Source organism: Poecile atricapillus, chromosome Z, assembly GCF_030490865.1.
Source record: "Poecile atricapillus isolate bPoeAtr1 chromosome Z, bPoeAtr1.hap1, whole genome shotgun sequence".
Taxonomy (NCBI): domain Eukaryota; kingdom Metazoa; phylum Chordata; class Aves; order Passeriformes; family Paridae; genus Poecile; species Poecile atricapillus.
The window spans coordinates 74,333,945-74,350,762 of record NC_081289.1 but is presented as its reverse complement, the minus strand read 5'-3'; the positions used below and the strand labels follow the sequence as shown (position 1 = coordinate 74,350,762).

The 16,818-nt window shown below is 35.7% G+C and overlaps 1 protein-coding gene across 1 annotated transcript in view; it reads left to right on the top strand.

Annotated features, from left to right (window-relative positions):
• Positions 1 to 16,818, top strand: part of MAN2A1 (mannosidase alpha class 2A member 1) — a 118,967-nt gene that overhangs the window by 79,126 nt on the left and 23,023 nt on the right. Inside the window, exons 16-19 of the mRNA XM_058864511.1 lie at positions 6,098 to 6,212; positions 9,859 to 9,992; positions 11,159 to 11,300; positions 14,215 to 14,348. Of these exons, the coding sequence (XP_058720494.1) occupies positions 6,098 to 6,212; positions 9,859 to 9,992; positions 11,159 to 11,300; positions 14,215 to 14,348 (525 nt within the window). The remainder of the gene's footprint in view (positions 1 to 6,097; positions 6,213 to 9,858; positions 9,993 to 11,158; positions 11,301 to 14,214; positions 14,349 to 16,818) is intronic.

Genomic DNA, 16,818 nt, shown 5'->3' with positions numbered 1-16,818 from the left:
TTTATGAAGGTAGCTAGTTGGCAGCATATTTCTTCTGAGTTTCTCTAGTGAAAACTCAAGTTGCATACATAAGGCAAACTGAGTTCTTTGCTTACCATTACCATAGGAAATATGCAAGAGTAATCCTTCTACTTTTGGCGAGAGGGAAAGGTATTTGACTTCCTTTCTTTTTCTTTTGTTTTTATCTCTTTTCTTTTTCTGTTTCCCCCTTTTATGTGTGTAAAACAGCCTGGAAGGGACAGAACAGTTTCCTTTTCTTTCAGCAGTCTTTCCTAGAATCACAACTTTTGAGATCTGTGAGTTGACAGTTTTGAACTATCTAGTGTATTTAATCCCATAATTCTTTACTTCAGTTATGTTCATCAGGGTTCCCTTATCCTTCATTTTATATGCCATTTCATATTTCTTCATTTTATTGTGTTTTTATCTGTGAATACTTGAACAATATCACTTAGGGTTTTTAATTTTTCTTTCCCTAGCTGCATGGTCACACTTTAACTGATTCCACTTTATATTCTAATTAATCTTCTACATTTAAAAATAATCACTAAATCTAGCAGTTACATAATTTTAACATTTAAGTAATTTGCTTTATGAAAATAATCTGGACAAATTGAGGTAGCAAAATGATATGGTTTAAACAGAAGGAGTCTGTCACATGTCTGCAAGTACAATTAGAAAAGAAAAATTGAATTAAATTACATTTTAAGTTAATATTAAAAGGGTGCGGTTCAACTTTTGTAACATTTTATACAATAAAAATGAAATTGTTACACTTCAGAAAATTCTGCTTCATTAATATTATGCTTCACCATAAGGCTCATTTTGCTTGCATTTTAATAACACTAATTAAATTGTCCCACTGGGAATAACAGTGTAATTCTATAGTAGTTTCTAAACCAGTTTGAGCAAATGTTTTCTGTCTTAAAAGAAATGCCATCTGTTCAGGGTTCTTAGTGTGATGTGGATTGACTAACTTTCTAAGTCCTTGTGTGAATTGGCAATAGCAGGCAGTCTTCTTGATTTTTGGCTAGGTGTTTTGTTGTTTTGGTTTTTTTCTTACCTCCTTTACTCTATATATTACAGCAAAATTTGTGAAGAATAATTGCTTTTTATGTTGAACTATTTTCGTTTGCTATGAGTAGAGTTATATGTTTTATTTGCCCATGTTAACTGTTTAATTTTTTGTCTGATAAATCTTTTGGTTACGTTATTTTCAGTTCTGCATTACTTAGAATTTTCTTTTCTTTGTCTGGTTTAATAATATGTCTAGCTATAGTGCTAAACTACAATGGTGTGAAGTCCAGAAGAGAGGCACAGAGTGGGGGCTCCATCCTGCAGATCTAGAGAGATAGGACAGTCCTCCTACCATGCAAAATCAAAACAAAAAAGCAAGGCACCAGGGACTAAGGCAGAATCTGAATTTTTTTAGATGGCAGTGCAGTATAACTGACTGACAGTATTACCAAGGTTTGGAAGGAAGGGATTCCCTTGGACCTCGCAACAAGTATAAACAAGATGTCTTGTTCATGGAGGCAAAACATGTTTCTTATCTCCTCTGATTTTGTGAAGAATGTCCAACTTGTTTTTTGTAGATCTGTGGGAAAAAAACCCAAAGTATTCAATAAACTTTGAGATAGTTAAATGTCTGTATTCTCTTCTGTGTATTTAAGACCAATCAATACTTGATGACTTCTTACTAGCTGTCCTTGGTATCAATAGGGAATAGAGAAAAGCATTTTTTTCCAAAGCATCAGATGCTAAATGTTTATGGGATCAATGTGAGTAGTTGATTTTTTTGTTTCACAAATAATTTTTTCAGTATCAAAGTGATGTTTTTTGATACACCCAGAGTAGTAAATTTTGATTCTCCCTCAGGCAACTGGTTCTGTGATTCTGTGAATGTAGTAGCTCCCACTGGTACTAACAGAATATATAAAAAAAACAGATTTTTTTTTTTTCCCTTGCAAGGATCTCTTAGTGCTAGAACTAAAGTACATAATACAAGCTCAGCCTAATATCAAACCCTGTCAAATAAGGGGCAATCTGCTATTGAGAAACACCTTATCCTGTAGGCTTTGTCTTGAGATTTATTTTTTAATTTATTTAAGTTTTTTGACCTAACCAGAACATTCCATCTGTGGTTGAAAGCTTTCCCCCTGGGCATGGTTTTTCTGGCACCCAAACCAACAGTGTGCTGCACTACCAGAGGTTTCCTGGCCCTACTAAAATGGTTACAAGTCCTTTACTTGTCTATGAGGGGGAAAGATTATTGTCCGTGCTTCATGCCTCCAGGCTGCAATATACCACGCCATTTTCATTTCAAGCCAGTAAATATTTTGGTGAAGGTATATCTCTAGTCATTTCCATCCTTTGGCACCTGTTTTGATGTTAAGTATTTTAATATATCCTGGGGATCCACAAGGTATTATTTTGTTCCAAGTGCTCTCCCTTAAAATTCCTAGCTAGCTTCTTCCCAGGCCTCCTGCCCACTATCTTGGCAAAGGAAGGTTGTCTTATTTCTCTTGAATAGGAGTACAGAAGGATGATTTTGGAACCCTTTGACCCATAATTCTGTTGTCCTTTTTCTGAAGAATACTGATTTCCAGGCTCAACAAAGGCTGCCTCACCAGACTGCTGGATCTTGTACAATGGAATTAATTCCACTGGAGCTGGGGGGAACAAATATTACAGCAACTGTTTATTTTAATTCTTTAGAAAATGGAGTCTTCAGACTAGCCATTGGATATGAAACCAAAATGTTTTTATTCCAGTTCAAGGTGTGAGTAATCACAGATTACTTCATGCTGTGGGAGGTGCTTTAGTCCATGCTTGTTTACAAAGCAGACTGAACACTGAATTGAGCCAAGGACTTTGTCAAATCAGTTTTGCAATTATCTATCATTGTTTGTTCATTCCACATTGACTTAGATTTTCACATCAAAAATACCTTTGTATTTCAGATCCAGTACCAAGATCATTCCACAGACCTGTGCATCTCACCAAAGATCTTTACAATGATACTAGAATAATTGCACACTCAATGCATAAAGATGTTTTCCTGCTTAAAAACTTGGTTGATTGAAATGTTTTTGGTGAGGCAAATTTGGAAAATTTTATCTTTAGATGTTCTGAATGCCTGGAATTTCTCCTGGTAATTATCAACAAATCAAGTTCTAGGATTAGTGCTTTTCTAAGCACTAAATATGAATTAGAAGACTTTCCTGTTATATCATTGTCATATTTTTACTTCATTTTTCCTGCTTGCTCAACAATCAGGGAACATAAGTCATCCCTGAGAACTTGAGTATACATCATATTTCTGCTCTTTCTATCAGAAAGAACTTGTCACAAAACTATATGATAACATCTGCCTTTGTAAGCCACCTTCCTCTTTTGTGCCTTTTCTACTACTGTGACTGAATTGGAGGCTTGCAAATACAATGCATGTCCTAGCAAAATTATGAATTATTAATTTAAAAAAAATTATTTGTTTCAGGCACTATCTGTAAAATAACATCTCCTTTTCCATCAGCTCATCTTTCTGTTTAGTTCAGAACAGTGTGTGTTTGCCTTAATCTTCAGAAGAAGAGCTGATTTGGCTACATGTGCAGCCTGGAGGCTCAGGTGTGTGAACTTATTATTTCTGGCAATATCCCAGAATCTGAGAGCTGATATATCCATCTCATTTCAGCTTTCTATGTATTTTGATAGCTGTTGTCAATATCACAGTTTTATACCAAAAAAACTCAATGGGAAAGAGCTCCTCCAAATGTTCAGGTTCGGGGTTTTTTTTTTAAATTTTTGATTTTTGAAATTACTTCAGTTAATTTTTTTTCTAATAAACGCACAGCCTTTTATATTCCTGTGTCACTCGTCCAGCATCTCTCCATTTTGCTGGCTAGCTGCAGTGAGAGCCCAGCAAGAAATACTCTTATAAACTACAGAAGACCATAAGATCTGTATTACTTTGATAACACAATATATTTGGCAGTCTGCTGTCTAAGTGAATTCTCCTAGGTCACTGGTCACAGGTAATTGGCTTGTCCTGATGACCTCAGGTTTCTCAGCTAATTTTCTGAGAGTTCCTTTAGGTGCTGTTTCAGTCTGTCTTTGCTAGCTTAGGTATATCTTCATGTTGCTCTGCCCTGCAGGGAGGATTTTGAAGGGTTTGATTATTCCACCATTTGGTCGGTCATCCAGTTCCTCCTCTGTGGGATTTTTAACTTCTAGAAGCCATGTAGTCACAGATTAAATGGCTTTATCTTTTCTTTCTGTATATAATAGAAAAGTAAATATCAATCTCTTCTGCTAGAAGGGGAGAATTCAGTCTACAGTTACGAATATTATCAGTTTTTCATGGAAATAACAGGTTCTAACCTAAGATCTGGTCTTCAAATTACATCTCAGCATATTAGTTCATCTGTCTTATGTGCCCCCTGAATACCCTGAATATTCCTTCTGTATTTCTCACCTAGCAAATGGCTTTTGCATTATGGATAACATTTGTCTATCTTATTGATGAGATGAGATCATATGGAAGTATTCCATCATTTTTTCATGTAGATTATCAGGAGATCCAAAACACTATTTGGAGGTTTTTTTATTGATTAACTGGATAAGATTTTCAGTAGGAAAAAGCCCTCTCTCTCTCTAAACCAGTCTTATCAAAGTGTTAGTAACTGATTTCTCTTCCATGCTCCTGTACAAAATATTCCTAGTTGATAATTGTTGATAATTGCAGAGTTGCCTCTTGTAGCTCTGGCAAAGCTTTTATTAAAGAATATTCTGAAGCTCTAAGAATAAGGGTGTTGGATAGAAAAAGTGGGCTTTTCAACCTTGAAAGTCTCTTTCAGGTTTTCCTTTTATACAATACTTCTCAAAATCTTCCTTGTTAATATACATACAGTTATATGCTCAAAGAATATTGGATATTTACCTGTACACATTCTTCTCTAGTGTGTTTTGTGTGTATGTATGTAAGCTTGATCTCTGCTCTTCCTCAAAATACATTTGATCTTTGGTATCATTACTTCAAGAAAGACCATGCTCTGTCCTTATGGCCTTGCTATGTACAGAAGTAAGACAGCCACCCTCTGAGAGTTTTCTGCCTAGATCCCTCTGAATAATGAGTTTTTCAAGCATTTGAGATGGGGTTTTGTTGAGTTAAGTCTTTATTTACAGTTGTTTCCCTACTGAAGTAGTTGCATGTGTTGTATTTTCATTTTTGTCTTGTACACTCTCAGTATTTAATTAATTTTTACCTTTGCAACCATCCATTTGTTTCCATCTGTTGCACACAGTTTAGTGTGGGATCAACTGTTTATAAAAAAAAAGTCATTGTTTACCTAGCCAAGACTTTAAATACTGTGACTACAAGGAAAAATAATTTTCTTCATCTCTTCGATGATTGTGAATATGCAAAATTTATACTAGTCTGTGGCAGGCATGTGTAGTAAGCCACTGTCCTTCTTGACATTTCATAATGATTCTGAGTCCTACCCTGTGGACCTGATTTTCTGAGTCTGACAGGCTAAAAAGTCTCTCAGACTCAGAAAATCAGGTCCACACTACCCTGCATTCCAGAGAGCTCCACTGGCAACTGTAGCTGCTTCTGGTGAAGTGAAAGCTTTCTCCTCTACTGTCAAAAGACATACAAACTGATCCACATGGTAGAGTAGGGGAGGCTTTCCTTGTGCAGTCTGTACCACAGACAGAAGCAGTTAAACCACCTGCCCCAAATTTTGAAACCACAGTATTTAATTAGTGGTTAGTAGTTGTAATTTTGCTAGCAAAAGAGCACAATCTGAATGCAGTATCAATGCATTCTTGTGCTTGTCTGTAGACCTTGTATGAATCCATTAATCCTCATAAAATACTTAATGAGACTTAACCTAATTTTAGCTAAAGAAATTGTAAGGCTCCGAAGAGAAGTTGCTGAATTTCAGATTAGGAGTAATTTTTTAATCTCCAGCTTTTTTAGATCTAGAATGGTTTAAAAAGATGCTATTTTAATATTTACTAAATATTTTATTTTATTGACACTACGTTTTTCCAAACTTCCAAAATACTCACTCTTTCTGTTTTCTTTTTGTAGCCTTATATTTTTACAGACCCACCTACCATAAGAGTTGCTCATGGAAAAATTTTCTCGGAGGTTGTTTGTTTTTTTCACCATGTGACACATACCATGCGGCTGTATAAAGTCCAGGGTAAGAGTTGTGAAATTCTATCTTGGCAGTTATTTTACATCACTGTGGTCTTGGATCCTACCTGCCTTTTTAATGTTTTAATGCATTTGTGCAGGAGTGCAGAACTCATGAGACTGAAACTGTATTGACTCCAGTGCACTGTGATTTCTCTCTGAGTGTAATGCTAGTCGTTAAGATGGTATACTTAAACAGCAAACTTAAATTAAATTTGTTGGAGATGCCTCTCCAGGCTTGAATGCTGTAACTAGCAGTACATTTTGACAATCAGAAAAACAAAAATAGAAATACCTTGGAGATAATGTAAAAACATAGTTTATTTCATAGTTTCACATTTGCTGATGGAAGCACAATATATATCAATGGCCTTAATAGAGAAGTCTGGTTTACTTCACATCTTTAGGCTTTAGTTATTTATGTCCTCCCTTTGTCCCCCTGTGTCCTTTATCTGCCTGGGAGAGCTCATGACAGAATTGTCTGTGTCTATTGAGAGGCACCAGCCCCAAACATTAACTTTTGTCTCATATCGTTTTTCCTTTGTTTTCTTCAGTCAGGCTTTCAGTTGTTTGTTTCTCTACCATTCAGCTACTGATTTCCAAGGAAACTCTAGGTATACAGTAATTTAGGAAACTCCCTACCTTTCCAAACTTGATTGAATTGGCCACTGGAAAATGGAAAAGAAGGATGAAATCATGGTGTGATTGTATACAAGTATTTTCATATGGAAACTCGAGTTTACATGCTTAAGAGTATCTTTCTGTAATTAAGAAACATGCATTTTCAGTTATTCTTTGTTTATATTTTCTGGGATTATTCTGAAATAAAGAAGCTCAGATTAATGTTTTCCATTGAAGGAGTTTACATGCTTTGTATTACCAACTTTACTGTAAGAATCAAAATTGTCTTCATGTTTTTTTAAAAATCCTGTTTATCATGTTTAATTATTGTTCCTAAACAACTTCTACCAAAAAAAAAAAAAAAAAAGTTATAAGCACTTTGAAAGTCTTGCTTGCTCTTTTCCTTCTTTCTTTTAAGTTTCAAAAATAGTATTGACATCATCTGGGGGTTTTTTTTGGTTTTTTGTGGGTTTTGTTTGTTTTTGTTTTTTTTAGTTCTAGTGTATTTTGATCTAGAACTAAAGTTGATTCTGATGTTTTGTTTTTGTGACATGTGCACATTGAAATTTGAAGATGCTGGAGTTTATACAGATGCCAAAAGCTGATCAGAATTCAGTTGCCAGCTGATACAGTTATTCTGGATCAAACATTAACTCACACTCCTTAGGAAAACCAGCTAAGAGTTTGCATAGTAATTCATTGCTGAAGATCCTCAGGAAACACAACATATATTCAAGACTATGATTTCTTCATTTTATGTGACAAGTATTTAAAATCATCTTATATGAAAAAAAGATACCTTGAGGTCACGTGGTACCAGGTTCCCGGAATGTGGAAAGAAAGTTACTCACACTCCTGTGTGAGTCTTAGTAAATTAAAATTCTCAGCAATGATGGAACTTATATAGGACAATATTTACTGTAGTGAAGGGGAGGAAAAAAGCCTGAAAGGACTCTAATTTTTTTTTTTTTTTTTTGGGTCAGAGTGAGGTTGTTACTTTAAAGTGGATTATTCTGTAGTATTCCTTTTTCTTTAATTTGCTACTAAATGCCTGCTAGAAGTATTTTACTTCCTGCTAGAAGTATTTACTTTTTACTTTCACAGTTCCTAGAAAATGAGTTGTCAGGGAAGATCACTTGCTTGGTAATTCCTAACACTTACCTTTCCTTTTGAGTGTACTATGCACTTTTTTCCCTTTGGTTTTTCTGACATATTTTTTTTGAACATCACAATGTTTCAATACTTACACCATTACATGTGTACACGGGTAAGTCCTTTACCATGCTTCTGGCTTTGACAAGGAAAAATATACAAATATATTTTGTATATTGCCTGTTTGCTTTTTCATGTGTTTTTATTGAAATTTCTTCAAATGTTCTTTTTCAAAGTTTAAAATTTGACAGCTTTGCATCATTGTTTTGCTGATGTCTATTTCCTTGGCTTTGTAAGGGGAGTTATTTATATAGCATTACTGCAATTAAAATAAGATATTTTGAAGTCTTACTAGATATGTACAGTAACAAAGCATGTGGAAAAAAAGCAATATGGGTATGTGTATAAGTGCATTTTGATTTCAAATAAGGACTCCTTTTGTAACTTACCTGATTGTCAAGGGGTAGCAAGACTGTGTGGCTAATCCAGCTGTTGGATACTGAATCCAGCTGTTGGGTACTGCTGCCAACTCCTACATCTTCTTCAGCAATTTTGGGGAAAAAATGGCTTTTACCACTTTTGGCTTTAAAATTCTGTTGATTTTGGGCAGAAAATACTGTGGGTTGACAGCTCTGTTCAGTAATTGACCACAGTGATTTTTAACTTCTGCTGCCATTGGAATCTGTTTTTGATATTAGCATGATTTTTAAAATCTTTTTATCAGAAGCTTGTCATACTTTATTTCCTTCATAGTTGTATTTTTTGTATTATCTCAAATTATGCAATACAAAAATGATGATAGTCTAAACTAAAATACTGTATTCTTCTTCAACATACCTATGCTTTTAAATATTTGGAAAAAATACTTGAAATGTTTGGAAAATCTATTACTGGGAGCATCAAAAGTGGAGTGTATAAATCCACATTTTCCAGACTAGTTTTGGGGAAATAGAAGTAATTAGCTGAACCAAGTATTTTTCATTTAGCACTGAAGTTTAATAGCCATTGGTAAATGTTAACATTTTAACAGTTGCTGTACTTCTGCAGGTGGCCTTCAGATTGTAAAATAGATCAGCAAACAAATAGATATCTCTGTTCTGCTTGGTGAAATTCTTTTTGCAATCGTTAATCCCATTAGGGTACTACAAAAAGGGTAGAAGTGGTGATGCTGAATGATGGTATGATTCCACTCCAGACTGTGACTTGAACTGTTTGAAAAGGTCAAGTTATTATTAAAGATATTTAATAATAACTTATAAGTTATTATTATAAGGCGCTGTAGAAAAAAAAATCTCACTGCACAACTTGTCTGAATTTTCAGACACCTAATCCTTCTTTTAATAAATATAAACCCTGACAACAAATTTTTGCATTCTGCTTGTGGTTGTATCAGTTCAAATTTCTTAATTCACTGTCCTTAAGGAAGATTCTCGCTTCTTTGATTAAAGGAGCTGCTCACAGTTTCCTGCTCAGTTGAACAGTTCTATGACGAAACTGGTGACTTCATTCTTGTCTGGGAATGGTGACAGCTGCTTAAGAGTGAAGGGGAGAAATGACTGACCAGGTCTTGCTCTGGCATATTTATTTACAGACCACACTTAACAGCTGTGTGCTGTTTCCTACTGATTTACTAGAACCCACATTGGTTCTTACCATATATTGCTCCTGTTCCCCTTCAGTGCTCTCTTTCAGACTATCTGTTCAATTTGTACAGAATTAGAAATACTGCTCAATCATCTGTTACATAACTGAACTGTCTTCCAATATCTGGTTACATATAACAGAAAGCAAAATCTAGGTCACTGTGTCCTGGGAGCACAGTCATTCTCATACATGTGGCAATCAGTTTTTAAAGTTTCAAATGAATCTTTTTCATGTAGGTTTGGAAGGACAGTCTGTTGAAGTTTCCAATATTGTGGACATTAGAGGAGAATATAATCGTGAACTTGCAATGAGAATTTCATCTGACATAAACAGTGAAAATAGATTCTTTACTGATCTTAATGGATATCAGGTAATTACCATCTTTTAATTGTAAAACCTTAGTATGTCAGCTGCTAAATGTAAAGTGCATTAAACAAACTCTCATGTTAAATTGCACTAATCATTTAGAAGAGGTGCTTTTAAAAAAAATGTACCTTATATTTATAAACTATATATAATATATATAATATGCAATTATATACATATAAATATATATAATACCTGTTATTTTATATATTTAAAAAATATATAAAATATATTTTGGTTATAAAAATATATATGGTTATAAACCAGACTAAGAAGTAACCAGATGCTTTTAAGGAGTTTGTTGAATATTCCTTTATATTCTTTTTAAGAGAAGAATTATCATACAGCCAGTTATGACAAGTCACCATGTAGTCGCTTGTATATGTGCATGCCTTCTTTCCCTCTGCTTTGTTTATTTAGATAAAACCCATTGGATAACACAGTAATAAGTATGCATAAGGGCCAGACCTTGTGAGCAGCTGCTTTTTGCTCTGTTGGAAATAAGTGATGTATTTTCAGATGTATTATGGTTTTTCTATTGGTAATACATCTGAGGAAAGGGCTATTGTCTTAGCTTGAACTGTGCAGCACACACAAAAGAGAAAAACTCTTTTTCCTTACCTTCCTTTTTTGCTAAAAACAGCTTTGCAAATACAAGGAGACCGTGACTCCTGAGTAAAAGACTATTGGTTTTTCAGTTACTGGTACTACTGCATTTTGCTGGAGACAGTGAATATTTAAACATGAAAATAATTTTAACGCTAATACTAAATTGTCATGTACCATTCAAGAATTTCAACAGCATTTCAATAAGTGCCCATTATAAACCAACAATTTCTTTTCTTGTACCTTAAATCTATTCACTGCTTGCTCTCTAGAGGAGAAAAAAAAAATCTCATTTTATAACTGTGATTATTCCTTTTTGTAGGTTCCCTTGATGAATCTTTCACATTTTTTTAAATATTCTTTGATCTAAAAGTACATTGAAGTTACCATTTCCAAAGTGGTAATTTTAGCCACAAATCTCCAAAAATCTAAATAACACAGTTGAGTGAATGCTTTTGTGGCAGTTGGTCTTCCAAAGCACATGGGATAAATGTCTGAAAATGTCTTTGAAATTTAATTGCATAAAAAGAACGTACATTTTTGAAGTTTGTTTTCACATTGCAGATCCAGCCTAGACTGACAATGAGCAAGTTGCCTCTTCAAGCAAATATCTATCCCATGACTACCATGGCTTATATCCAAGATGTTGGTGTTCGTTTGACGCTTCATTCAGCTCAGTCTCTAGGTGTTGCAAGCTTGAAAAATGGTAAATGCAAGATGATAGATATGGCAAAGGTCTCTCCTTCATGATGTTCTGAACTAGTTCATTCAGAGATAGTTACCTACAAGCATTTGAAGAGAGGAAATAAGTTTCTCCACCTCTGACATGTTTTAGAATATGTCCATAACACAGGAGGAAGAGGTAGATCCCACATGAGAACCTGTCATCTTCAATGAAAGATCTCTTCTCAAAGGAGAGGCAGAGGAAAAAGATTGTGAAAAAGACAGAAGGAGCAATGAATTGTCGGCTGTTTTTCACCCAAGAACTCTGGTGGAACGCAGCAATGAAACAACAGGACTAAAGAGTTTATTCTTTTTTTGTAGAGAGAGAGGAGAGGTAGGAGAGGACTTAAGAAGGATGCTGATCATGTTTTTTGTTCTGTTTGTTTGCTTTAGTGTAGACAGCACCAGTCTTAAGGTATATAAAGCATAGCCTAACTTTGCTGTCAAGGAAAAACAACAGCAGCTTTTTTGAAGATTAGAGTTAGTAGAATAAAGGATAAATGTGGCCCTGGGTAAGAGTGAACATACTTCTGAAGCAAAATGATACCTCAAAAATTTAATGGAGGACTTTGGCAAACCTGATGAATATGATGATAATAAAAAAACAATTCATATTAAGAATTCCAAAAGAGACACAGTCTTGCTCCTTGGAGCAGAAAAGGGAGTGATGATCCTCCAGCCTGGAGGACTGGAAACAGAGGACATTTATTCAGTCTGTTGAATGGGGGAGTTATTCAAATAAAGCTAGATGTACTGGGCAAAACAAGGTATATAATTCCTAATTTAAGATGTATAATTCCTTGCTGTAATATATATTGTCAGTTTAAATGTATGTGGTTTTGAACAATAATGGAATGAATACTCAGAAGAGAAAGAGTCCATCAGAAACTGCACCAAAACCCTACTTCCCAGTTTCTTTTAAGAAAAATGTCATAAATAATCAGTTCTGACAAAAGGTGAATACCATGCTGGATTGGTGGCAGTATTAGCCAACCTAATTCACTTTATGGCAAGAGAATTAACACTGATCTTTACAGTGATGCTTGAATAAAACCTAAATGGAAAATACCAGCCTTTTGTTACAAGTCTACTGTATACAAGACCTCCCCATTTCATGCCTCCCCAAGCTGAAAACCAAATTTTTATTGGCCTGATCTTGTGAATGACCCTGACACCACCTATGTTGTTAAGCACTCATTAAATGGGTATTGGAGGCTAAATTAGTCTGCAGGGGCTCTGTTACCTGATAATAGTGTCTGTATTTGTTCTTTAACAATCTTAGTCTCTACATCACAAAATAATGCACCATCTAAATCCGCAGACACCCCCACTCTTTGCCATCAAATTAGGAAGTTAAGGCTGGCACTGTTTGACATTTTGCAGTCATGCATCGGGGAGAAACTGACCTCCTGTGAGCACTGGTTTCAAATCTATCAGAGGACATTACAGGCTTTTCCACCTACTCCAGTTAAATAAAAGAGCAACAGATGTATCCCATACCTGACATGACATTGAGTTCTTGACTGTTTCACTCTTTGACAAACTGTATTCTGTCATTCAAGATACACTAACATCAAGTATTTACTCTGCCCCCACTAAGAAAAAGAGAAGAAGGAATCAATCTGATTTGTTATCATTAAGTAATATTTCATTAAATTAGTAAATTGGCTGCCTTTTACTGAAGGCATGTTGTATTCCTCAAAAAAGAACAGAAATGAAGCTGAAGGTTCTGTAGTTGCTGAGTATCATATACTTCATGACATTTTTTCTGAAGGTCTTTCAGGAGCTCAGAAGGATCATGGAAGAAAATTCAAAAATCTTACAATTTATGCAAGCAACCCTCAGTACCTGTGTTCCTGTATCTGAGACACAGGTGTGTCTCAAGGAATAGCCCACCATCTGAAAGCTACATGAACAGTACCTTGGTTCAAAATAGCAGGTTTTCTCTTTCTCATTGTCAGCTGATTTCTGTCCTGGATAAACAAAATCTGTTTGTACTCGAGGGAAGGGAAGAACGAGTATTTGAGAAAATCGGGTAAATGTTTGTAGAACACTGAAATATAAAAAAGACTGCCTTAGTAAGCAGCCTTTTCTGGAAGCTTAAATTGAGTTCTTCTTACTCAGGATACAAGCACTTCAGTCTTGCAGTTTTATTTAGGAACAAGTACACTTATTTGAAGATTCAGTGTGCAAAAAACATAACAGGCTTAATTATGTGCCCCAATCTGGTTTCCTTCTGGAGATAGACACTTGAGAAAAAAGTGAACTTCTTTGTCCAGGCTATGTATAACTTAACATCAAGCTTAAAGCACTATTTTGAGTGGCTGTGCTGCAGTTCAGTATAAACTCAGATTTCATGCTCAGTGCTTATCCAGTGCAAAGTTCTTTCCTACTCCCACACGTGAAGTTATCCATACAAGAAGTGAGTATTTATACACTCCTGCTGATAGATCTTTTTCCTTCTGGCTTCAAATGTGAAACAAAAGAATGGAGTACAAGCGGAAGATAGTTCTACAGAAGTTCTCTCCATACAACTGCAGCTACATGGGGGTGATTCTTATCTTGGATGCTTAGTTGCCATGTATCCTTTTTGCAAATAGTAGTTAATAGTAATAATTTTTCATATTAAACTGTTATATAAACTCTGAAAGTAAAAAAGGCTGGACATTCTGCAGAAAGGCTTGTGAAAATTTTTTTGAAGGTTATACACAGCCACAGTCTAGTGGTATAAACTGCTTTCATCATCCGTCCTAGCAATATTGGTCACTAACTCTTCCAAACTCAAGAGAAATATTATGATTTTTAAAAATAAGTTAAATTTTAGGGCAGGTTATTTATGTTTAATAGAACCCTTACATATTCTTGATACCAGTATAATCCTTGTGTTGCTCTTTCAGGTCAGCTGGAAGTGATCATGGATCGTCGGCTTATGCAGGATGACAACCGTGGCCTTGGACAAGGTGTTCAAGATAACAAGATTACAGCGAATGTCTTCCGACTGCTGCTGGAAAGAAGACATGGAACAGATGTGGTAGGATTCACTGACTGGATTTTTTCTGCCAATTAAGATGTAAATATTAATTTCTGTTGCAGCGGCAAGGAACTCAGTAAAGAAATTATTCTATGAGCTATAGAACTAAGGAAATATAGCTTCCAAGGGAGTTTTGTCATCTTGCTTGCATATTCTGATTGTAAAGACTTCATCTCTCACTATTCCTCACATAAATCCTGCAGCACCTACTCCCTCACTCACACTTCAACATACAAGTGGGGTACCATTGTGGAAGTCTCTTTTTTCATTTTTAATTACTTTTTACTGAACAAGCTTTAAATAGCTGTTAATAAGTGTGAGTTCTGCTTCTTAACAATGTTAACTGGGTCTAAACAAAAGCTGACAAATTATTTCTGTTGAATGAGTAGAAAGAGAAAACCTCTCATAATTTTCTTAGGAAACTGTCACAGTGAGGGGTGGCTGCAAAAAACCTTTAGGTCCCCTGATTTCAGGGCAGAGAGTGTAGAGAAAATAAATAGGAGCAGGAGTGATGGTTGGCACCAGGAAAATAACACTTCCATAAGGAATAAAAGAAAACAGGGACGATGCCCAAAAGCTGAACAACAATAACCAGAGGAACTCTGTGGGGGTGACCAACCAAAGATGAGAACAAAGGAAGACACAATGAAATGACCTTAGGGAATGAACATTCTAGTAGCCTAACCATATAGGGAGCAACATTACCCAGTCTGTAACCGACCTGTAGCTTATTTAACACCAGAGTGGTATCTTGACTTTTAACTCAAATGAAAGATTCCCATGGCTTCAGATAGATAGATGGCTCTTAGGAGGCACTAGTCAGGTGGCTCCTCTTCCTGGCCTGGCTGAATTCCACATCTCCCCCTTTCTTTTTAACGAAAACCAAACTGAGAGAACACTGCAAAACCCTGTAAAAACATCCAAACAGACATGGAACCACCAACAATATGACAACAACTATAAGAACTAACAACCCTGTTTTAAACATAGATAACATTCAACCCTTTAATCCCTAGTTTTTAAAGAGTGCATTAATCCAGTCCTGGTGTTCTATTTGAAACTTTTGGAATTTTTCTGTCAGTACCTGAATGCTGTTATGGATGGACTTGTTGTGTCTGGAGAGGTTAATACAACACAACCCCTCAAAGTCCTTACAGCCATGCCCTGTGCTAGGAGTAAAAAGTCCATCACTGGCCTGTTCTGCAAGGTGGCATGTCTGATGGTCTCTACATCTGAGAGCAGGCCACTCAGCTGATGGAGGGAGTGTTGGTTTGCTTACTTAGGAGGCACCCAAGGTGATCTAATTGTCCTAATGCCTTGGCTGCAGCCTCCCAAGGTAACAAAAGGGAGGCTGCTATTCCCTTGCTTTTAATCTTCGTAACAATTAAAGTAATATCTTTGCAGTCAGCTTCAAAATAATGGGTAGATCTTTTTGCCCTGTTCTTCTTGCTATGCATTATTTTGATGTTGGGTGCCCTCAAAGTAAGATTCCCCAAGCTACAAGGTCTGGCTTTGATGTGCAAGGGGATACTGGGCCATGCTCTGTCTCCACAGATAAGAAACACACCTTGTGGATAGTTGTAAAGGGTGACTACTGGATGAAATGATGGAGGAAGTGTAATGACACCACTGGCTCTGATTTTTGTAGGCAGGATGATATGGAGAGACATCTGGCCTGGTAATTGTCCTGTTCCTTATCATAATTGCTGGATCCCTTATAATTTTAGGTGTTTTACTATCATCCCATCTTATTCTATAGTAAAATTTTGTGCAAAAATCCATTTTTATCAGCCTGAGAATTTCTAGCTCCTGAGGTTCAAGTCTTGCATGTGGGACCTTCTGGGTCCAGTAGTCCCAGGTATTGACAGGGTTGATTCCATTTGCCTCATCACCTTGCATAGTTTGGATGGCATCCTCAGTTATTAATCCCAGGTAATTAATGGGAATGGCCCCAGAATCTGGTTGTTTTCAGGGTCTTTAATCATTGTGAGTGGCCTTTCTTTTAATTGAGCCCACGAAGAAAAATGCGTGATGACACAGGGATTTGGCTCCATAAATGAATTATTTTAAAAATTAAAAGCATATAGAGCTTTACTTAGTCTCTCCTTGGTGGATAGGGCTTCTACTCCCTCTTTTCAGTTTTCTTAAAAATAGAACAATCAACATAAAACTGAACAGAATAAACATTAACATGATCTAAATCTCCATTTCCCAAGGTCTAAGATTAAAGCTATCCTCGTAGGCCAGTGGGGTGGTCCCAAGCAAACCCAACTCCTCATCTTCTCTCTTCTGGACCAAAAACGATGAACATAAGGAATTCTTAAAAACACACAACTTAACAAACTTAACAAACATGGTAACTAACAGCACTAACACTGTAACAATTACTAACAATAGTAACAAACTTGTTTTAATAAGTTTTGATATATTTTCTTTGGATTGTAAATAAAGCATTGCACCTTCTTTTAGA